Source organism: Pezoporus wallicus, unplaced genomic scaffold (assembly GCF_028554395.1).
Source record: "Pezoporus wallicus isolate ANWC-B61680 ecotype Strahan unplaced genomic scaffold, APGP_CSIRO_Pwel_v1 contig_8512, whole genome shotgun sequence".
NCBI classification, from domain to species: Eukaryota; Metazoa; Chordata; class Aves; order Psittaciformes; family Psittacidae; genus Pezoporus; species Pezoporus wallicus.
The window spans coordinates 427,162-451,694 of record NW_026635168.1 but is presented as its reverse complement, the minus strand read 5'-3'; the positions used below and the strand labels follow the sequence as shown (position 1 = coordinate 451,694).

Sequence of the window (24,533 nt, the reverse complement as noted above, 5' to 3'; positions counted from 1 at the left end):
GGCTTTAGAGATAAAATGTTAAGCAAAGGCCTAATCTTGGATAAAGATTAAATACATAATTAGGGAAATACTTTTTACATCTCAGTAGGGCAATCAGGATGTCTGTGAAATATTTTCACTGTGAAAGTAAACAAAAAACAGTCTTCACATGTTCAACGTGTCTCTAGATGAAAGCCTTGGACGATGATGACGATGATGACGATGAGGATGAAGATGAATTTGTGGAGGTCCCTGAGAAGGAAGGTTATGAGCCCCACATTCCAGACCACCTGCGTAAGGAATATGGTGAGTTTGCCCAGCTGCGACGAGCTTTATCCCTGCATGTTACTGCTGCACTAAGATAAATAAACAGCCATTCTGAAGTAATAAAGTGATCAGCGGTGTGGGTAATCTCTGCCTGCTATGAGGAAGTCATTACATAGATGCAGGAGCAGCGATTGGCTCCAGATAAACAAATACTTTCTAGGAGCAAGAACAACTGAGACGAGAAGCTTATTTCATTCCATCATGTTCCACTGTAGTTTAGAGCCAGAAGCAGCACAGCGTGTGCTTAGAAGTGTGCTAAACACATAGTGGGAGTGAAGGGATTGCAAATAAAGCTGTAAATGAGCCTGAATATTGGAAATACTGGTAACAGTCTGGTGAGATGGGATAAGGTTTTGTACTGTCACCTGCATTAATAGCACTTGAGATGTGCAGCCACTTCCTCTCATAGAGTGGCCAACATACAGCTCAGAAAGAAAAGGGAAGGGGTATTTAGGTAACAAGATGTTAAATGGAGCTCTGCCTTCAAGTGCAGAGTTATAGCCACTGATCATGTACCAGATGACAAAATATAATCTTGCCTTCTTTTAATGCATTCTAAAGATGCTATTTTTAAATAAAGTTATAATGTGGTTTTGAGAAATCAAGAGGGGAAATTACTGAGGAAAATTCATCTTGAATAATGCAGTTTCAGTGCATTACTCCTTCTCCTTTGTCCATCTAACCTGTTAAGTGTCTGCAGCTTTGCCTTTATATAGCATTGTGTATATTAAGATACAGAAGATTTTGGTACCTTGTAGAGAAGGAGAGGGCAGCTGCCACTGCATACAAAACCTTGGACACTGTATAAGTTTCTTGCTCCTGCATTTCTCCATGAGTATTTGTGTAAGGCTGGTGCTGTGTTGTGCCTTTTTCCAATCCTGTTAGCGCTCATTTTTAACATATCCAGAGTTTCCATCAAAAGTCAGGCTGTAGGCATTACCTGTATAAGCCAAATGTTTAATTTTGCTGAAACAAGGGGCTGTGCCTGTGTAAACCCAACATGATGTAGCTCAAGTGATTCTTTTACTGTCTTCTGCCATCAAATTTGGCTACAGACAATGAAGGATGATCAGTAACAATAACCTGTAGTGGCTGGGGTCAGTTCAAGGATGTCTTCGGGTGTGAAGTCCTACTACTGCTGCAGTCCATCTACCCCATCTAGACTTAACCTACCAGGACACCCTGGGAAGTAAGCCCTGTATTGGTTATCTCTATATCTCTGTTCCCCACCTAAGAACATGCAACAAGGCCAACTGACTGAAACCAGTTTGTTTGGAGGTAGATGTCTCCATTCCTCCATGCGTCCATGTGGAAATTATCAGTCATATAGAGGACTGAGATTAGGCTAGTGCCTTAGGGATCAGGTAGCTGCAATGTGGTTTGGCATTTCTCTTACCATATGTGTTGCTTGAAACTGTCTTTAGGCTTTTGGGTTCTAATTGTTGCTAACAGCAGGACTTTCAGAAAAGGAATATAATGAAAGAAAGGGGTAGCAGCCTTCCAGACAGTTGGGAACAGCTTCTTATGTGTGCATGGCTAATGAGAGTCCAAAACATTGATAGTGATAGTAAATGAATGAGCAAATGAGGTAAGTTATGATCATAGCTATGGGTCATCTTTGGGTTTTTTTTTCCCCTTCCTTTGGCAGTATTCCTTGTGCTAAAACTGGTATTGTCTCAATACTTCCAGGTACTGGAACTTGTTTTCCATATCTTTAGCAGCATCCTGATGAATACTGACATGCAAAAGTTCTGTTCCTACTTGTCACCTTCCCCTGGAAGTGAAATGTACTCATCCCTTTCCTCTCTGGTCTTCCTCATGGACACACTTAAAAAATAAAACATCTTATCACCCTTTGTACCACACTAACAAAGTACTTTACTGCTATTTGAATTCCTTCTCACGAAAAGGATAAAAGAACAAGCATATAATCTCCTCAAGGATGTTTTTAAAATCTATATAAAATGGATTAAGAAATTCCCAATTTGTATTTAAACTATTGCTGATAGGAAAATTCATTATAATGGAGAAGCCAATCAATCAGCAAACAAAACCTCTCATTTTGTACACATGTAGTTACGAAGGAACTAATGGTCACACTTGGCTGTTCTTTATCTGATGTGTTTGTTAAAAATAGCATTTAGAAAGAAATGAACCAGTCTTGATGTTCCTGGAATCATTCATCTTTTGCTTGCTGTTATTTAAAGTTATTATGTGAGCTTCGAGCTCAGGAAAGAGTCTGAAAATAATTCAGCATTCCTGAAAAGAATTCAGGCAGCCTTTTAAGCGTGTACTTTTTTTCTGTCTGTGTGGACTTGAGTGCTTTCTTGCACCAGCTGGTCAGTTACTAGTTCAAAATCTATTTCAGAAGCCAGTATGTAACTATTGCATAAGTCATCTGGCTTCTTGTGTAATTACCTTAGGCCTGCATGAGGAAAATGGAGATTTGAATTTGCCCTGCTAGATTCTGTTCTGCATGGTTTTAATAAGTAAAACCAAAATAAGCATCCTTTGGCACATTTTGTTTAGAAAAGTGAATTATCATATTAAAACAAGGATACATTCATTTCATAGTAGCATGTTATCAAGAGCTGGATGTGTTAAGCAACCACCTCTAAATATGGTTCTTTATTCCATATACAAGCATGGTTATCATAGCAGTGACTTTAGTTTTATATAATTCGGATGGGGTTTTTGATAAATTTCTTTAGTTCACATCTAGTTAATGAGGACTCTGAGCTAAAAAAAATGGAAGTCTGTGCAAGCGGAATGTTCCAACTGGAACATTAAACCTTCCATATAAGAGATTTTATCTTATGTGGAAGGTGTAAACAGTTTAAAGGGGTGTTTTTTCCCTTGAGTTGCTACTCGTAGAATCATAGAATAGTTAGGGTTGGAATGAAATTTAAGATCATCTAATTCCAACCCCCCTGCCATGGGCAGGGATGCCTCACACTAAAACATGCCATCCAAGGGTCTGTCCAACCTGGCCTGGAACACCACCAGGGATGGAGCATTCACAACTTCCCTGGGCAACCCATTCCATTGCCTCACCACCCTTACAGTAAAGAATTTCTTCCTTATATCCAATCTAAACTTCCCCTCCTTAAGTTTTAACCCATTACCCCTTGTTCTGTCACTACAGTCCCGAATGAAGAGTCCCTCCCCAGCATCCTTATAGGCCCCCTTCAGGTACTTCCTGAAAAACCAGGAGAAGTGAACAGCTCCTCACATTAACTTTTTGTACTAAACAGGAAAGCAAAGTTGTAAAACAGGTCATAGAATCATAGAATAGTTAGGGTTGGAAATGACCTTAAGATCATCTACTTCCAACCCCACTGCCATGGGCAGGGATGCCTCACACTAGACCATGTTACCCAAGGCTGTGTCCAATCTTGAACACTGCCAGGGATGGAGCATTTACCACTTCTCTGGGCAACCTGTTCCATGTCACCACTGTAAAGATCTTCTTCCTTGTATCTAACCTGAACTTCCCCTGTTTGAGTTTGAGCCCATCACCCTTTGTTCTATCTCTGCAGTCCCTGGTGAGGAGTCCTTCTCCATCATCTTTGTAGGCCCCCTTCAGATATTGGATGGCCTCTGGAAATGGATTGAAATGTGACATTTAAATTTCTATTTTTTATTTCTTTTCTTAAGTCACTTTATTCACTTCCTTTCTCTTAGGAAAATCAAAGTATCCTACTGACAAAGCAAAGTTCCATCTGAAATGCTATTTCTGATGGCACGTACATGTATTTGTGGTCCTCCTGAGATCTGAAAAGGTTGTGAAAAAAAAACCCAACAAATTAGATATTTAAGATGGGGCAGCTTTGTATGCATAAGTATATAGACATGTGCAGCTGGTATTATCTATATATAGTTGATGATTTCAAAATCGATGATGATGTTTAATATATAAATGAAGTGAACATCGGTACAGTTTGGGTGGAGAGAGAATTGAACAAATCAATTTGAATCTCCATGTATAAGATGAAATGTAAATTTGTTAAAAGAATTTAGGTGATTAGATAAGTGAAGTGTGAAGATATAATCCATTAGGGGTGTCATGCCAAATTAGCATTACCAGACTTTTAACGACCTCCCATTTGTATAATCCTTATTTACACTTGCACCTGATGTCTGTTGCAGACAAGAGACCAGCCATGCTGTGGTACCATGGGGCCATTTTAAATATGTTGTGTTGCTAAAGGGAAATATTGGGCTGAAAAAGAAACAGTGCTGTGAAAATAACTTTCACAAGGTTACTCTGGTTCTCAGCAGGGATGTTGTTTTATTTACAGAAGAGGAATGTACCCTTGTGTAGCTGGTATTGCGAACCTGTTAAAAACTGAGGCATTGTGCATTTAAAAGAAAGCTTTAGGGAGGGATAAAATCTTGTTTCCACTAGATTTTCCCCATTCTGGGCTTTGCTGGTCAGCTGTTGGATGCATTGGCTTACAGTCAAAGGTGGATAAGGTAAGAGATGGAACTGTGCAGCTTCTGTTGTCATTCTTATGCCACAGACAGAATTTGGAGCTGGTGCCGGGGTTGGTCTTGATGTAGTTGGCAAGTGAGCTCTGAACCTCATGGGAGGTGATCCATTTTGAGAGGTGTGATTTTTCCATCTTAAACCACAACAATTCCCAGATCTAGTTCAGAGCACCCATCTCTAGCAACTGTTGTCTACTAATGGGCTTTCTCAGTTCATAGTTCTTGTCTGTGTTTGAGTGTATACATTTATGACCTTTCTTACGCAATACTATGTTGAGGTACAGGGAAGTGCTGTTGCCATTTTACAAGTGGTGACATGAGGAAGCCATCTGACTTGGGAATATTAGCATGGAAAGAGTCTACTGGTTATCAGGTTTCATCCTTATGCAAAATTATATGGGATGTGACTGTACAGTCAAGAACGCAAACTGTTATTTCAAATCTGGTTAAGCAGATTATTTCTCTTGCATCTGAGCCTTAAGACAAAATGCTTTTAGGTCCCTGATAACTAATTCAGTGGTTCATATTGCATCTTTAAACCTGCTTGGGATTTCTTTCATATCAGGATCAAAGCTGCAGTTCTAAAATCCCAAGGGTTAGTTTTATCCATTTCAGAAATTCTTCTCTCCTCCCATCGTGGAGCAATGTGCCTTTGTGGGTCAGATAGAATCATAGAATGGTTTGGGTTGGAAAGGGCCTTCAGCTCATCCAGTTCCAACCCCCCTGCTGTGGGCAGGGATGACTCGCACTGGACCATCTTGCCCAAGGCTCTGTCCAAGCTGGCCTTGAGCACTGCCAGGGATGGAGCATTTACCATGTCTTTGGACAACCCATTCCAGTGCCTCACCACCCTCGCAGTAAAGAACTTCTTCCTTATATCTAACCCAAACTTCCCCTGTGTAAGTTTGAACCCATTACCTTGTCCTATTGCTACAGTCCCTAATAGAGTCCCTCTCCAGCATGCTTATAGGCCCCCTTCAAAAAAGGTGTTCCCATACTGTCTTTCCTAAGCTGATGGTGTCTGAGTCATGTCTTTTCTGTGTGTTAAGTAGCATAGGGTTTTGTAGTACGAAATGTCATGGTAGCTGGAAAAGAAAGCTTATACTCCATTGAACACGTAAGGTGTACAAATCCAGGCTATTTCCTGAGTAGAGAAGTCACCACCTGGTTTTTACATAGAATTGGGAGTGCTTCAGACTGAAAAAGCTGTTCTAGTGCAGCTCTCTCTGAGCTAAAAAAGATGTTTCTCTCTAAAGAAAAAAAAACCATGGACAAACTGCCTTTTGTAACTATTCATTAAAGGTGGGGAGATTTATAGCTTTTGCATTTCCTCTGAAGCCTGTATTAGAAATAACAATAAAACACTGCATAGAATAACGCACAATTGAATTTTCAGATCTGAAGTAAAAGTCATTTCTTGTGCGGCATTTATTCAGAGAAGTGCACTTGTTTGTATTGACTAGATATACTCTAATCTGTAGCTAAGCAGCAGGCTTCCATGCATATTGTTTCTAAAAGTTTTATTCTCATAACTGGCATCTATCAAGACATGCAGGGAACACAACAGTTAAAACTACCTTGGAAATGTGAAATATAATAGAATCATCATTATGAATTTGACATTTACAAAAGAATATGATTAGCGTTTCCAATAAAATGCTTCTGCATCCATGCACAAGTATTGACTGCAGGCATATCTAATCAGCTGCAAACCTTTCTCACTCTCAGTTGACTTCCTTCTATGTAATTAAGGTTCCCAGAAAATCTGACAGGACATGGGATGTATTTGATTCCTACTAAAGTTCTTAGAAATTTATAGTGACTGCACATGATGTTGATATACCTCTGCATAGTTTGTGATGGTTGTGTACCTCACAGGCACTACGAACGGCCATGGACTGCCAAATAATAAGCAAGAAGTTGAAAAGATCAGGGTTGAAGGTGTAGAAAGGTTTTAATCTAAACTCTGCTGCTTTGATTTATTCTGATGCTTTACTATGATTGTAAAACAACAATAAATAGGGTTGATTAATAAGAGTTAATATTATAACATATTCTGTAATTCAAAATAATAATAACCTATTCTGATGTTTGAGTAAGCCAAACAAAGTATTAATGTAATCGTAGAACCATAGAATGGTTTAGGTTGGAAAGGACCTTAATATCATCTAGTTCCAACCCCCCTGCCACAGGGCAGGGACACTTCACACTAGACCATGTCGCCCAAGCCTCTGTCTAACCTGGCCTTGAACACTGCCAGGGATTGAGTATTTATCACTTCTTTGGTAATGTTAATGAACTCTTCTAGTTAGCTAACATAGTTATCCTTCTTCTTTAATTTGAATTTCCAAAGTAGAATTCTAAAAGTTCAGATAAATGTAGGTGAGCATAACTACATTCAAAGGCACTGGAGGCATCTTTTTTTGTTGTTTAAAACCTCTGGTTATAAAAGACCAAGTTGTCAAGACTAGTTTTACAAAGTTGTGGAATTTAAACAAATATTAATATGTGCAGTTGTCCATGTGAGAAGTTGCTTTGTGTGAACACACAGCTTGTGTGTACTGTGAGAATATTTACTAAAGCCACCTCTGGCATTTCAGCATTCTCCCTTAGCATCTGCAGAGAGCAGTTAGTTTTGTGGGGTTCAAGGGTAAGATAAAAAACTGTGTCTATCTAAAATTAAAGATGAAGTTTTGTACTACAATAAAAGTAAGAATTTTTATCAGTGTTATCCCTGCATGAATACTTTTAAGATTTTGTTCCTAACAGTTTGGGTTTTTTCTCTCCTCATTCTGTGTAGATGAAGGGATACTAACAAGAAAAGAGCCTAATTTTTTTAGGTAGATATAGATGAAACTTGATCCCAATTAAAACAAGAACAAACGAAGCCCACCAAGAACAAACAACAAACAAGAACCCCACAAGTGACTATTCCTTTAATTTGTAATGGCTTCATAAAGATCAGGTATCTGTCAGGGATGACATACAATTCAAATCTCATCCCTTATGAGCAGCAGAACCTTCAGGCATGGTGAATGCTTCCTGCTGTATGATCACCTATGTTAATTTTGCTCACACACAACTTTGTGCTTGGAGAGAGATAGCAGAGCTGATCCTGAGGCACTGAAGCTGTTTGGAAGCAATGCCTCAGATGTTGAGTTGAACCCTCTGGCCTGCAAGTCCGTATGAAGTAAGCTTTGCAAAGTTGGATGCCTGAGAGGGACTCTTCATCAGGGACTGTAGTGATAGAGCAAGGAGTGCTGGGTTTAAACTTAAACAGGGGAAGTTCAGGTTAGATATAAGGAAGGAGTTCTTTACTGTGAGGGTGGTGAGGTACTGGCACAGGTTGCCCAAAGAAGTGGTAAGTGCTCCATCCTTGGCAACATTCAAGGCCAGGTTGGACAGAGCCTTTGGGTGACATGAATTAGTGTGAGATGTCCCTGCCCATGGGAAGAGGGTTGGCACTGGATGATTTTAAGGTCCTTTCCAACCCAAACCATTCTGTGATTCTAAGTTCTGTTCACTTAGCACTAAATCTTATTGTGCTTCCTGAGTAAAAAACATGCAGGGTATTTTTTTCCACTGTGAGCACAGTAGAGGGTAAGTGGGGAAATACTGTCCGTGAACTGCTGGATTTCCCTGACAGCCTTGGAGAGTGTCTGCACTAATACAAACCACATACATTTGGCTTGACTAAGATTCAACAAATGGGAAATAGACTTTTTTTGTTTCATTTTTTCCAGGAAAGTTGAAATCTGTAATACTTGTTTGTGTTCTAGCTCCATGTTTTCAATTAAACTTCAGTGAATCTGAAGTGGGTAGATTTCGTTTAAATCCACACAGCTGAGGAAACCTGGGCTTGCTCTTTCCCTGAATTTTCACTGAGAGGGGCTTTTATCTCCCCCTAATCCCACCATTTCTGTCAGGACATAATCTCTTTCTCAAATTTACATTTTAATTAGAAGGCCAGCTGAACTAGCTAAAATCAATAATGTCAGCATTCAGCAGCCTAACTTCAGCTGAAACCCCAGCCTCTCTCTTTCCTTCTATCGATTGATCTTGGGAACACAGTCTACTTTATTGCTTCAGGCAAATAGGTGCCATTTGGTCAATTTAAACAGAAAAAGGGGATTTGAACATCTTTATGATTCTTTCTGAAAGCCGCTATTGGAACAGTTGAACCCAGGTACTGTACCTGTGTTAAATAAAGCACACAGAACACCAGAATTCTTAAGAAGGATTTTACTTTTGCAACTGCACTTAATCCCATCTGTGTCTTAAAACAAAAAACCTACCCTGACTTTGGATACCATTGAGCTGGGGCAATCTGCACAGTCACTCTTGTCTTTATCGTGTTAGTGAAAACCAATTTTATAAGCAAATATTATTGAGAAAGATCCACAGTAGATGTGCAGTTACTGATGCTGTAGTGTATCTACCTTTAGCCATTTTTCTGTTAATGGCTTGAAATAAGAAATCAATGGGAAAATATTTTGTTCTTGTAACTCTTAAGAATTCCTGTATTGATCTTCAGGATGTGATTTTATCTAGCTAAATGTCACATTGTCCGTTTTATCTCTCTTGCCTTTCCTCTGTGTTGCTGACTGCTTGTCTCTGCTGTTCCCCTCCTTTCCCCCCCCTCCAAACAAAACTACTGTAGTGAACAAGCAGTCAGGCTTTCCATAAACATCATAGGAAAAAAATAGGGTTTTGCTGAGAACTTGTAATGCACATGCACGTATGTGTTGTGAGAGAGACATACCTGATACCTTCTGACTTCAAGATGGGTTGTAAAGAGTACACATGCAAGTGTTCTCAAAACAGTTGCTTTAAACAGTGCTGTCTAGAAAGGTATTCTTGTCCTTGTTAAATAGAGAGACAAATGGCAATTTAAAATGCTAAATAAAGTCTTAAGCGATTCTACATTACAGGTAGTCTATCACATATTTGTCTCAGCTAGCATTGTTCGTGCCAAAGGGCCTGTTCAAACTGTTTCTGTCATAAAATGAAGTTTGCTTTTCTAAGTCTTGATGATTCTAAAGTGTGGCTATCACAGAATCTTTTGGATTGATTCTGTTTCACTTTTTTGAGACCCTTTTCCAAGGGTTAGAAGTTAGGCACAGATTAGTCCTGTAAATGATTTTCTTTAACAATGTTCTTTAAAACCTTGTTGACTTTGGGAAGAAGTTAGATAACAAGGTGAATGTGGCATGTTCAGCCCTTCCATTAAAGTATGTGATGCGGGAACGACTGTGTAAGGGAGTAGCAGCATCACCAGCCAGCAACAAGGTAGCCCATGTCTGTCTACAGCTAGCAGGCAGGTTCTAACTTCCAGTCTGAGGACATAAAAATTAGAAAGGGCTGATCCTTCTTCACATCACAGTCCATGCATGGAAGCATTCAAAAACTGTGTAGACGAGACCTCAGTGTTAATGGTTTAGTGGTGGTCTTGGCAGTCCTGGGATAATGGTTGGACTTGGTGATCTTAGAGGTCTTTTCCAACCTAGTTGATCCTATGATTCTGTGCTAACTTCAGTTCCCAGGTAGCATTGGACAGCTCAAGCAACTGTGTCTTTCAAGATACACTGCTTTAGGAATGCGGGCTTTGGTTTTGGAGTGTTTTCCAGAGAGCGGGGTTTGGCACTGCCTCCAGACTGTGGAGAATGTCTCTTTGTCCAGTCTGCAGTGTTTGCTGCCTGTGAGCATGTGGACAGTTGGATACTTGAAGTCTTTCCAGGACAGCCAGGACAACTTCCCTGGGCAACCCATTCCAGTGCCGCACCACCCTCACAGTAAAGAATTTCTTCCTTATATCCAATCTAAACTTCCCCTGTTTAAGTTTTAACCCATTACCCCTTGTCCTGTTACCACAGTCCCTAGCAAAGATTCCCTCTCCAGCATCCTTGTAGGCCCCCTTCAGATACCGGAAGGCTGCTATGAGGTCTCCACACAGCCTTCTCTTCTCCAGGCTGAACAGCCCCAACTTCCTCAGCCTCTCTTCATATGAGAGCGCTCCAGTCCCCCGATCATCCTCGTGGCCTCCTCTGGACTTGTTCCAACAGTTCCATGTCCTTTTTATGTTGAGGACACCAGAACTGCACACAATACTCCAGGTGAGGTCTCACAAGAGCAGAGTAGAGGGGCAGGATCACCTCCTTCGACCTGCTGGTCCCACTCCTTTTGATGCAGCCTGGGATACGGTTGGCTTTCTGGGCTGCAAGCGTACACTGAAGCCGGTTCATGTTCATTTCTCATCAACCAACACCTCCAAGTCCTTCTCTGCAGGGCTGCTCTGAATCTCTTCTTTGCCCAACCTGTAGCTGTGCCTGGGATTGCTCTGACAATGGGATATGCCCTACTAGAGAGAGCTAGAGGACTCAGCTGATCCTGGGTACTTAAAAAATGTAGACCCATATGTACCTACAGGGTGATCTAAAAGGTCAGCAACCTTCTTGAACTGTAACTGAAGTCAGGTAATACCATTTGTATGGTTGCATCCCATAGGTTACAGGGAATGAGCAGTGCAAATAAATCAAGGTCAGGCTGAATTACTGGAAGGCCTTATAAGATGGAAAAAGTGGTCAGGGCAAGTTGCTCTAACTTTGTGAAAAATATGGTTCTCTCTGAAATGAAAATGTTTTGTGTATTAAAGCTACTTGTCACTACAGGTCCTCTAATTTCCCACTCATAGGAATGCCACCTTAGCTGTTCCTTTTCTAGTTGACATCTTGTGGTACATGTAATGACAGGCAAACAAATTAGCAAAGCAAGAATACGTCAGGGCATAGCTTCAGGGCTGGCGAGAAGTAGGCAAGAGACTAAAAGTCACAACTAAATAATGGCTAAAATATGTTAGGTAAACTGGTTGCTTTCATAAGAAGGTTGTGATAATTTGCTGAAAAGTTTAGTTTTGTGAAACTGTGACTTTGTGTTAATTTAGGGGTGTTTTTTTGAGGGATGGGGTCTTGCATTTCAGTCAGTTCTTTATAAAAAGGCTTTCTAAAGGGGCAACATGCAGTCTATTCCATTAGTGTGAGGGATCACATCTTTCCATTTTTAGGTGTCATTGGCTGAACAGTTCTTGTTACTACTGCCAGCTAATAGAGTTGCTTCTCTAGCTCAGTGCGTAGAGGCATGTGCTGTCTAACTGCTCAGCCGGTCTAATTGCATCATTACAGTCCATGCTGACTGTCTAATCTGGCCATATAAAGTAATTAAAGTTGCCCCATTACTGAGCTGCTGGTGCTGGACATCAGTGCCTGGCACTGCCTTGCAGTGGGTTTGTTCCTCAGGTGTAGCTCAGACACTTACTGTCTCTTGGGTGTATTCTGTGGATATATTGGTGGCTTCTGCCAGCATTTAAATACATTATCTTAGCAAATTGTGTGGTTCAGTATCTGGAAAGAACGTTCTCTAGCTAATTCTGCAGACCTACTTAGATACATATAATTTGCAGATGTTTAGAAATCCAAATTCAACTATTCTCTATGGTGTTGCCTCTTAAAAAATCAGGAAGATAAAAAAACACAGCTATTTTATTTTCTCGGCTCTGAAGGGTCAATATGGTAGCTGAGAATGATCAAGTAACAGGGATGTGCCCCATACACGCTGTTGTTTCACTGGGTGTGCTTCCCCACCAGCTGTGCTAGGTGACATTGTCCATCATGTGTTGCAGTGATCCAGCCAGAAGTGGTCTCTGTAGTGTTTTAGCAGGACTTTGGCAGAGAAACCACAAAGAACTGATCTTAGCGCACAGGAGAGTATTGATGTATACCTTCCCTCTTGCTTTTTGCTGCTCTTAGATGTCTTTTGGGACTCTAGGTGTTTAACAGTAGTGCCAAGAGTTCCTTTCTTCTGTTTTACCTTGGTATAACCTTGAGTGCAGAAATGATGTACCAGGAAGTGACAGTAGCAACTTAAAAGCAGTATTGCAGTTAAAGCAAACATGTATTGTTAAAATCCTTCTGAGGTGAAGTAACATCATTCTTTGTTGTCACACCACGTCATACAAATTTAAAAGTTGGTTTGCTGCAGTTAGATACTCAGTGTGTTTCTATTCCAAAATAGAAAAAAATGCATAGGCAGAGGTATCTCCCTGTGAATGTATTGATGTCTAATGCAAGCTGAAAGCAGTAAACGTGTAGTCAGCATCCTGTTGGTCCCACTGTGAAGTGTTGAAGCTGGGAGGAGTGAATTACCTCTAAACATCAAGTTGTTTTGCAGGGCTAGAACCGCAGTCACCTCCAAAAGCCCTGGTGGGGACGACATCAACAGGACCAGCTCCACTGAGTTCCCGCACCCAGCTGAAGGGGAATGAAGATGAACTTGATCCAACCTGTGCAGCTGCCACACTGAAACTTATCAGAGACAAACTGCCAAAGTTACCACCTTCACATGCCAGGTTATCTTTGTTTTGATTCTTGTAGAAACCTCTTGCTCTTGTATTTATCACTCACAGAAGCACACAGAAAAGCACTCATGAACTAGACAAGCTGTTAAAGATGTCTTGCTTTTGGTTTCATTACAATTTGTTACTTAAATACACATTCACTGCTTAATATTTGGGATGTTGTTAGTGATTACACCAGGATCTTAAGGAATCATTTACTATGCACTTGATTTAGGTTTTATTTGGTGTGTGTGACATCTATGAAAATATAAAGTGTTCTCTTCTCTCCAAACAAGCAAACAAAAAATCCCCATTTATTGAGGTAATTTTTGGTTTGCAACTAAACTGAAATATCTTAATAATACATTGGAAAGTATTTTCAGCCATCTCTTGGTTCCTAGTGACTTATGCTGTCAGTGCTGCCTGGAAATGTGTTACACTGATTCCAAAGATGTATTTGTTGTCAATCCTGTTCAAAGCTTGGTGTAACTCCAGCCTTGTCTAGCATTTATCTGTGATTTGGGGATAAGCCTGGAGTAATCTACTTAGTGGTGTGTTCCTGAAAAGGTATTTCTGCACTGGCCTCCAAAACCTGACAGACTGGAATGTAATCAAGCTAAAGCGGTTTGCTTCATTAGAAGTCCAGGGTTTGGAGTATTCAGGTGTACATTATGACTTTTAAACTTTAAAAATGTAATGTTTCAGTAAGGTGAACCAGACTATTTGAAGCTTTGTCAGTGACTACCCAAGGTCTCCACAGTAGTACTCTGAGGACTAATGAATTCTATAGTGGTATTGTACAGTAAGTATTATAAACCTGCAAGATGGAATTATGACAACAAAAGAAAAGACTTTGCAATCAGTGTGACTCCCAAACTCATGACATACAAACATGGGCATGAGTTTATGGAGGCATCTGTTAGGTGTACAGCATGCATGATCCATTACTGTCTCTATTAGGTCTCTGCACCCATGGTATAATATCTGTTAGCTGGCTCTCGCTGAATGTGCAGTTAAGCTTCATGGTGCAATGTGCTGTATGTAGCATGTGTGGAGTTGTAGTTTGTATCCTTTTTTCCTTAAAAAAAGAGACAACACAGAATAACTCTGTAAAAGCAATTGTAGTCCTAGATCTAAGATAGTATTAGTGTTGGTGTGAAAATCTAATGCAAACAGGAAAAGTTGCTGTGGTCGTTGCTGTTCGTTATTGACTTTTCATCAATTTTCTCCAGTGACTCTGCAACTACTGAGCCAGCAGGCTTCGAAAAGCCTGACAGTAAGAGAAGAAAGCTAGAAGAAGAAAGGGCTAAAGCTCCCCTCATGCCTTTTGGATTAGATCTTCACTACTGGGGACAGGATCAGCCAAGTGCTGGGAAGATTCTCAAGTAATGCTCTTCTTCTTTTAAGACAAATTAAACAAATATATAGATTTATTTGTAATCAGAGGTCATGCCGTGGGGTAACTCCCATTTCTTTTGATAATTACTTTTCTCCTTTCACTTGTGTTGTAGGATCCATAAACAAAGTCAGAAATTCTACCTTTAAATGATATTTGTTTTGAGAAGATGTGATACTAATTAAATATCCTTTGATGCTTCAAAGCACTTCTTTCCCCCCCTTCTCTTTTCATGTTGGTCTGTTATCTGCAGCATGGCATCACTTACTCCAATTTAAACTGGTACCTCATTATGCAAAGTGCTGTGCAAGTGCAGGATAGGCATTCCTTCTGATGGAGACTTTACAGGCTAAATAAATAGCAGGCAAGGTAGGAGAAAGGCTGAGGAGGTGTCAGGGGTATTTTTCCTGCCTTTAGAGTGGTAACTGAAGAAATTGGTATGCTTGTTCAGTCACACAAGAAATAGGTGGCAGTTACAGGATGTGAATTTGGATCTCTCACTTTCCATTCTTGTCTGGGAAGGTTTTGCTTCTTAGACTTGAAGCACTGCTGATTTAGGGAAAGCTTTAGCAATGCTTGGGAGAAGAGGTGTTAGGTATACATCAGAACTTGTTTCTAGCGATCAGGTTTTTAAGTCCTTTTTCAGCACTGGTATTTTTATATGAAAGTTGAGATACAAAATCCTTCCTCTATGTATAAATACCATTAAGTCTGCTAGAACATTAATATCAGTGTGTACTATACCTGGCTTGAATAAGGCAAAAATCATTGACTTGGCTGGGTTGCAAATCAAACTCTTATATTCTCAGCAGTATTACTTTACCTTAGTTTCTTACAAAAAAAATATCCCAGTCCATAATCACAGTGTTTGCAGAAAGGAGCAAGAGAAAAGCCATGCTGCTGGACCTGATTGCATAAAACACAGACTATCTTTTAAATTACTGAAAGCCAGCAAAATATTAGTGTTTTAGTACAGTCGGTCCAAGCTTTGGGTTCTGTCTCATGGGGTGTAAGCTCTTCAAAGCTTATAAAATGGTTAAGATTTTCAGCAGGGCTCTAAGAAGCATTTGTCTGTGATAATGCCAAAAAGGTAGTAAGGCTTTATTTTACATTGCAAATGAGTTATTCAAGTCATAAGTGAAATCAGAAGCATATTTCACTGCCTGTCTGCCTTGTGCTGTACTGTTTTATTTTTATGCTTTCCAATAAAATAGAGGGCACACTTCTGAACCTCCTAGTCTATAACTACAGATATGCCAATCTAACTAAAGATAATTTAAGTAACTCTGCACACACAATACCATTGACCCCAGGTATAAAATATATTTATTGTGAAATTAAGCAAGTCATTGGCCAAATCCTTTAAGTTTTCTGTATGCACACATACCATCTCTAGAAGATGCCTAGGGGAAAAATCAAACCTAAAAACCAGACAACACATATAGAATGTGTATGGAATTTGAATTTTTAAAATCTGAAGTGGAAGAGTCTTTCTCTTTCACCTATTTAACAGTACATGGACTTAATTGGAGCATTCACAATAAATTTAGATTTTAATAGAATGCAGCTACCAGGAAGATGATTTTCTAAAGCTTTGTTTAGCTGGTAAATGGTGAACTATCGCCTTCCCTAGAAGGTAACTGTGGGCTTTACAAAAACCTTGTACCAAACCCTTTTCCCTACTTTTGCCTTCACTCACAGAACTCACTAAGTTAGTTTAAGGACTGTTAAAATGAGTGTATAAAGCTCTAGTAGTACTTTTTTTAGGGGGGAAGAGAGTGTATACCCGTGTTGTACTGTGTAGAGACTATGCCAGCCTAACTGACTGGTTTGGATAGCATGGACCTTCCAAACTCATCTGCCCTCCTCCTTGAATTAAATTAGGATCATAAGTAAACTAGCTGGTGCAGCAGTTCTTAATGCTGTGACTAGGATATTTGAATTAGCTCATTTAACCCTCCTAAATGCATCATACATTTACATTATTCAAGTTTTTGATATAACCTTCCAAGCAGCTTAGGAATGAAGTTGATACAGATTTGTTGAAGGAGTGCAGCGTTTCTCCAGGAACTTAGTCTTAGATTTCAGTTAACCACTACTTGTCTTTTATTCCTCCTAATATATAACTGTGTAATTTCCATTAAAACTTCTGTTATTTGTCTAGATCAGTAACACTCATTTCTATGAGTGTGAGTGGGGTGATGATCTGTTGATTATCTGTTTTCCTTCTGATTCCTCTTACAAAAAGGTTTCACTTGTCACATGCATTGTTTTGAAAGTTTTCATGTTCTGCCTTTTTACAATGTTGCTTACATTGCAACAGCAGGAAAGCAGAACGCTTAGGGAATTCACACTGCTTTGTTCTTTTCTCACGTGCTTGTAAGTCATGCTGGGAGAAAGTAAGTTCTATGCTTGTAGTAAACAATATATATGAATATCTGTGTAGAAATCAGGCTATTTTAAGTCCACTTCCCAAATAGTGGTTGATGACATATAGAGTAAAACATTAATCTTGATTTTCTTGGGATTTGTAGGATGCAGATTTGGAGAGGAAGATGTAAAATAGGTCTTTTTCTTAATTGAGAAGATTGGCATGCACGACTGTTAAATGCTGCTTCATTCTCATATAATTGTAATTTGATAATTTAGAGGGGGAGCAGAGTTCAGACCACCAAAGGACACCAGAATTTTACAAAGGGATTCTGTAAGGCTACCTTGCACATAGAAATCCTGTGTGGTGTCTTCTTAGCAATGCTTTCCCCTCAATGTGTTTGTAAGGTTAGTAACACAGAGCCAGCGGTCAGTGTTGTTTTCAGAATTGTTTTCAAACTAAACAAATAAGAAACCTATTTAATTCTTGTAGTCCTGTCTGTTGTACACTCATGCCACATATTTCCTGAAGCTAAAATACTTCACCATTCAAACATCTAACTAAAGTCACGTTGGTGTATTATAAAGATTCTTAGAGCTTTTTTGTTTAGGCTGTAGTTTGCAGAATTGAAAACTTTTTATTTTAAACAAAGAAAAGTATGGAAACACATTATAAAGCTTAATGTTAAAGTAGCCTCTATCTCTTTTTCCTTTATCACCTGATTTACCAGAAGGAAGCTATTTGTACTTTATAGCAGGTTAAAATTCTTCTAGCACTAACAAGATCTATTCTAGGAAGGAATTATTGGATAACATGAATCTCTTCAACAAGGACTTGACTTGCTGAACATTTTCCTGAAGATTTGGCAAATCCTAGAATGGCTTCAAAATTGCTTGATCCCTCTTTTAACCTACTCCTAATCTCTTTACATAGTTTTAAATGGTCAACTATTCCAGTAAAGCCAGCAGTTGTATATGTTGTAGGTTGTAAAGGTCAAATCATTTCCTCTACCTTTTTTTTTTCCCCTTATCAGCTGCTGAAAACTTGCTTAGATAAAATTCATCAAAACTCTTCAGGCCCACTAAAGTAATACTTTAAGTATTAGCTTATGTGCTTCGTGGAATTGAGATTGTGATTAGTGAAGCCAGTGTTCATGTGTGCATGGCTGTGGCAGAAGGCGAAGTCTCAGAGGTAGGGATGGTATCCAAAGATATTAATGAGTGAGAGGAATTGGATATGGATAGAGGAAATCATAGAATCATAGAATAGTTAGGGTTGGAAAGGACCTTAAGATCATCTAGTTCCAGCCCCCCTGCCATGGGCAGGGACACCTCACTCTAAATCATATCACCCAAGGCCTCGTCCAACCTGGTCTTAAGCACTGCCAGTGATGGAGCATTCACAACCTCCCTGGGCAACCTATTCCAGTGCCTCACCACCCTAACAGGAAAGAATTTCCTCCTCTCATATAAGTCTGGGATGGATTGGGTGGAAAAGCTATGTGGAAGAAAGTGATTGTAAAGTATCTTTTATGAATTAAAGGATATCCTTCTCAAGACGTGTCATCTCGGGATATCCACATGCAGGCTGGAATTTTATTTTTTTCTCTTAGTTTAGCTGTATTTTTAACTCTTGACCTTATTTTTCCTTAAGTTTGGGATGGGATTGTTGTTGTTTAACTTCAGATGTCTCAAAGTTAGATATCTAAACTTAAGCTGGTCACCCTAATTTGTTTTCATGATTAGCAGAAAGAAACATCAGAGGGACAGTGAATTGCATCCTAAGACTGGCATCTAAAATGTCAGGTAATCACTCTCTGGGGTTGCCTGTTTTCATTATTGGCATCCTAGGGTGGCTAAAATGAAATTATATGACTACTATTAAGAAAATTTGAAAATCCTCCATCACTCAAGGGTTCTTGCTCCCCTTCTCTCCCACTCCCACATCCACTGTCATGGTACTAATCGTCCATTTGCCTATGTAATTTACCTTTGTAAATAAAGAAATCTAATTTTAAAATAGATTTCCAATGGATTAGTTTAATTTCCTAGAGGAACACCTGTAAGTTTCTCAGACTTATGGACACTGTATAAGAAAACCCAGAATAATGAATGTTTATAAGGTTCAGCTGCTTGTTTGCTCTCGTCCTTGGTCTCAGTATATTGCAACACTGATTTCAGCTCCTGCTTCTCTGCTGCTACAGGAATACAGTTACCAGGAGAAGTTAAGATCAAACTGTTTCCTCCCTAATCTGTCTTCTGTGTTTGATCACAGAAGTATTTTGTTATGAAGAATCTTAATTACAGAATTACAAAGTTATTCACTGGAACTGGATATCAGATAACTGACGCTGAATGTCAGATCATGAGCCACAGCTAAGCCTCGTAATAGGTTGGTAGGTTAGACAAGAAATCAATACTAGACAGGCTTTTGTGATATTTGAAAAACATCTTCATAATATAGGAGTCATAAGAAAGAATGTTAGATTCCTGGGTTTATCCAACTGACTGGTAAAGCTTCCTTTCCTTTTACATGTAAGTTCACCGCAGGATGATACCAGCATCTTTATGTGCTTTCTTACAACTTTGTGAATAATTGTCATTCGTTGTTTCCCCAGATTTGCTTCTGAGCATCGATTTTGGGCACCCAGTGAAGTAGAGGAAGAGGTGGAAAATAAAGAAATAAGTGAAATGTTAAAAACTAGATATATCACATTTGCTGGCAAGTTTGAACCAGTGAAACATAAATGTCGAGCACGGATGCCTGACGGAAGGCTGTGTGAAAGACAAGATCGGATTAAGGTGGGCACTAAGTTACCTAACTTCCAGGATATGTGCTATATGGAGAAGATCTCATTAAAACGTGTCCATGAATGTTGATTTCACATTGCAAATATAGCTTGAGGCAGTAGAAGAAAATTGTATCTGGAGAAATTTCCCTGCCTATGGCCAGGGGATTGGAGCTAGATGATCATAAGGTCCTTTCCAACCCAAACCATTCTATGATTCTAAATTTACTATTTATATGTGTTTCGTATGGGAAGAATCCTTTTGGTAAGGAAGCTGTGAACATTTAAGGAACTTTCAAATATTTGGGGCATTTTTATTTATACTTTATTTTTACATATTACATATGAGTACATTTACCTGTCAGTAAAGCAGAGACAGTTGCTGAAAAGTTCTTATTTAAAGGCGCATTTGGTATTAACTGTATTTAGAAACTTGGGTGTTTGAGGGGCAAATTAGGTTTTATGAAAGCTAAATCCTATGCAACCTTAAATTATGAGCCCTATGAGCAGAAATACTTTGCTTAAGTACTTTGTTCTAATATCCCTGTTCTTCCTCTGTTATCTGAGATTGAAGGATCTGAATGCACTAAAATACTTTAAATGGGATTGTTACACGATGGGGATATTGCATAAGCAACAATATATGACGCAGCATTGGTGCCCTTGTGACTTGACAGGATGTGCTGCCTGACTCCTTGAAATTGGATATTCATATCACAAAGAGCTTATTTCTTTGAGATCATGAATATATTAAACACATGGTGTGTATGGGATCTTCATGCTTTCTAAGGGGGAATGAGAATCAAGTAGAGGGTTTTGTTGCTTGATTCCAGAGTCTGACTTTAAAATATGTTGTATAACATGTAAGCATATTCTTTCCATTCGGGAGCTGATATTTTTTTTTTCTCCCTTTCTTTCTGAAGTGTCCTTTCCATGGAAAGATAATTCCTCGGGATGAATCTGGGATTCCCATAAATGCTGAGGACAGAGCCAGAGAAGAAAAGATGCGGTTTGAGAAGCAAGCAGCTCAGCCAGGTTTGTGTCTGCATAACATCTTAAAAAAAAAAAAAAACAAACCAAAAAATACTAAGCCAGAGGTAGGAGATAAGCTGTAAATGGAAGCTTCATATCCTTATTGTCTATATGTTTGTGTATATATTATATACAATAGTCACAATATCTACAATTTATTCATAATCTATACAATTATTGTGTAGATTGTAACTACATAGTATCTATGTATTTCATTTATTGTGTTTATATATTGTATCTATGAATAGATACAGCGTAGATACGCATTGGACAACAGTCTCTGTATAGGACATTTTTTAGACATCAAATGTGACAGGCTGTATGAAGAGCTGACACTTTTGTGGGTAAAGGCAGAGGCTGAGATCCATAGAACTGGATCATATTTCTGGTTTGCTCCTAACCATATTCTCTCGGTTGATTCTAATTTGCGGATCATTTGCAGTGATTCTTACTTATGTGATAAATATGGATGCATGTGTACACTGAATAAGGTTAACATTGCATTTGTTCTTTATTTCCAGTAGTTACAATGTTCCTAACGCTTCTCAGACAGATGAGTTATAGCCTTTATCTTAAGGAACATGTTTATTAAGGACAATTAAACCTATTTCGTGATAAATGCTTGACTTGTTCCCATGCTTCTGAAAAGAACTTGTCTTATCTTGCTGGTCCCTAAAAGCTGTGATTTATGTAATGTAATGCTGATATAATCAGGATCACTGTGTTACCACAGATATTGGCAGAGTTGTTTTTTTGTCACACTGTGGGAACTTGTTTTTCCTGTATCTATTCATATATTCTCTATTTCCTATATCTACTCACTTACTACTTGTGTTTTAGAAGAATTCTTAGCCTTGCTATGTTATGCATCTGTGCAGCACCACTGGAAAATACTTGGAACAAGGGAAGCCCTCACCTTGGGCTTTATTGGCATTATAACTAGTCTGGATGTTCTAATAGGCATGATATTTGTGATGGGCTTGGGGAGAAGAGCAAGCAGACCTCTGCTATTTAATTGCTTACGTGTTACTGTGCAATACTCTGGATTTCATTTTCAAACAATGCGGATAGACAGCAAAACTAACGAACTTCTCCTTGTGTCCTCTATGCTGTTTTCAGGTGAGGAGGGAAAGCTCATCCTTCCCCAAGATTATTTGGGCATTTTTAGCCAGGATAAAGCTCTAGACTGCTAGGTAAGGAATACAGGCAATGAAAAAGTCAGCAAGCAATGAATACGCAGGCAGGAAGACTTCCAAGGAGAATAAGAGACTTTTTTGCAATAGTCCAACTAAACCTCATTAGTAATGGACAGAAGGTAGATTTTCATAGAGCGCCAGGGGGATTGCAACCAGGGAACTACTGGAAGTTGATGGACTGCAAAGGAAGATGGGAGAGAGGGATCTATCCAGCAAAGACATAGTGTATAATTGGAGGGGACAGATTTGTTTTCAAAGCTTTTATTTAATCTGTCTTCCTCCAGAAGACCTTAGCTTTCTCCGGTTTAAGTTATTTTTTCTAGGTGAGTGTTCTGCATTCTAATTAAACTTACCTATAGGCTTTATCATTTTGATAACTTGTAGTATGCTCCCTTTAAAGAGTTAGTTCTCCCTTAAGCTCTCAGTATTTCATCACTTTCACAGTCATATATGTTATTAATGAGGTTTACTAAACCTTCCACGAAATCCCTTCAGAGCATAATGAACAGTTGTTGGTCTGTTATTCATAAGGGTCTATGTCAAATCAATGTGCTTTTAAATACGCAACTCATCCACCCTGTTTCCTTTAATACTGATCTGGCTGTCTTTGAGTTAGTGTGCTTGGCAGTTACCAACACCCCCCAAAAGCAGGGGGTACTGAACCCCTCCTCGTATTTGCATGTGTCGAAGTGCTGTGTTTACAGGCAGTTTCCATTCTTGCCCATGTGGAGTGAAGTGCTCTAAACTGGCATCCAGGCAACAGCATGGGCACAGCTGAATTGTGAAACCAGGGCAGTGGTTTGGGTGTTGTGCAAATAGGAGAGTTCCCAACTTAGTTGTTATCATAGAATCACAGACTGGTTTGGGTTGAAGGGACCTTAAAGCTCATCCAGTTCCAACCCCCTGCCATGGGCAGGGACACCTTCCACTAGAGCAGGTTGCTCCAAGCCCCATTCAGCCTGGCCTTGAACACTGCTAGGGATAGGGCACAACTTCTCTGGGCAACCTGTGCCAGTGCCTCACCACCCTTGCACTAAAGAACTTCCTTATATCTAATCTAAATGTCCCCTTTGCCAGTTTAAAGCCATCCTCCCTTGTCCTATCCCTACATGCCCTTGTAAAATGCCCCATCCCAGCTTTCTTGTAGCCCACTTTAGGTACTGGAAGCTGATCTAAGGTCTCCCCCAAGTCTTCTCCAGGCTGAACCAGTCCAGCTCAGCCTGTCTCCAGAGCAGAGGTGCTCCAGCCCTCTGAGCATCTTCGTGGCCTCCTCTGAACTCACTCCAACAGGTCCATGTCCCTCTGTCAAGAGAGCAGTCAGGGGAGAGAATCACCTTCCTCTATGGGCTGGTCATGCTGCTGGTGATGTAGCCCCTGACATGGTTGGCTTTCTGGGCAGCAAGTGCCTACTGCTGGCTCACGTTGAGCTTCTCATTAGCCAACACCCTTAAGTCCTTCTCAGAACTGCTCTCAATCCAGACAAACCTAAACTATGTTTAAACTAGCAAATTAAGCTAGTAGGTGTTCTTGAGGGACTAGTTTCAAACTAGAAACTAATACTCTTGGTCTAAAAATCACTTGCACTGAAAAATATTGATTTATTTTTTTTCTGTGAAATTGCCATTGCTTGAGGCTAGACATAATATTTATTTTTATTACAGTGTCAGCTTGGTGTTGTTAGAGGATTCTCACCTCTGGCCCACACAGATGTGTATGTTAGTCCCAAACCAGTGTTGACATTGCTGCGTTGCATTATTGTGTGCCGTTGTTAAGCTGAGATGTCATACAAAGGTCCAGCTCATCTGTCTGGGGAGATACTGGACAAGCTGTAGTGCTTAGTTTATTGGACAAAACCTTGCAGGTTTATAAAACCATATATAGATATACATATATATATACATATACACACATTTATATATATGCACGCACATATACCAGATGTCACTAAATATTTTTATCCACTTTCCCTGCTTTGTTTCTCACTACTTTTATATTTATTTTATAGTATTTTCTTCAACCTTTGAAAATGGCCTTTTGTTGGTTTGGGCTTGTGGTTTGGAGTAGGGGGGCTGTTGGTTGGTTTCCATTGGGATGTGTTTGGTTTGGATTCTATTTGCAAAGGAGTTGAAGCAAGTCTGAACAGTGCTGCTATGGGAAATATACAAGTGGGAATCCACTCTGTACTGTAAGTGCTTTGGTCTTACCATTGACAACATCATTTGCCAATGACAACAGTTTGAAAAATTCTGAGACGGCATTAAAAGATGAGGTGAGGTTAAATTGCACCAAAATTCTTCCTACAAGTTTTCCTATTGGATAGTAGGTTTATTTTCATCCTTGAGTAATTGAAGTGGAAAATAATTCTGTAAAATAATACAGTTTGTGTGATAATACCCATGTTTTGACAACACTGCCATTGATATTAAAGAGCATTTTTTAACTTAGTATAAGATTTTAAACTCTAGCTAATGTCCACAGAATGGTGTTTTGGGCTCTTCAGTCCTGAAACAATGAATCAGGTGGGATTACGCTGACCTGCTAATCTGCAGCGTTCATCCTTTTCC

At 39.4% G+C, this 24,533-nt stretch overlaps 1 protein-coding gene and 1 long non-coding RNA gene across 2 annotated transcripts in view; both read left to right on the top strand.

Annotated features, from left to right (window-relative positions):
- LOC130599459 (uncharacterized) overlaps nucleotides 1-24,533 on the top strand; it is a 67,822-nt gene that overhangs the window by 35,640 nt on the left and 7,649 nt on the right. The gene's annotated exons all lie outside the window — the stretch shown is intronic.
- UVSSA (UV stimulated scaffold protein A) overlaps nucleotides 1-24,533 on the top strand; it is a 53,766-nt gene that overhangs the window by 22,367 nt on the left and 6,866 nt on the right. Inside the window, exons 7-11 of the mRNA XM_057409835.1 lie at nucleotides 168-285; nucleotides 13,021-13,198; nucleotides 14,419-14,571; nucleotides 19,571-19,754; nucleotides 20,665-20,776. Of these exons, the coding sequence (XP_057265818.1) occupies nucleotides 168-285; nucleotides 13,021-13,198; nucleotides 14,419-14,571; nucleotides 19,571-19,754; nucleotides 20,665-20,776 (745 nt within the window). The remainder of the gene's footprint in view (nucleotides 1-167; nucleotides 286-13,020; nucleotides 13,199-14,418; nucleotides 14,572-19,570; nucleotides 19,755-20,664; nucleotides 20,777-24,533) is intronic.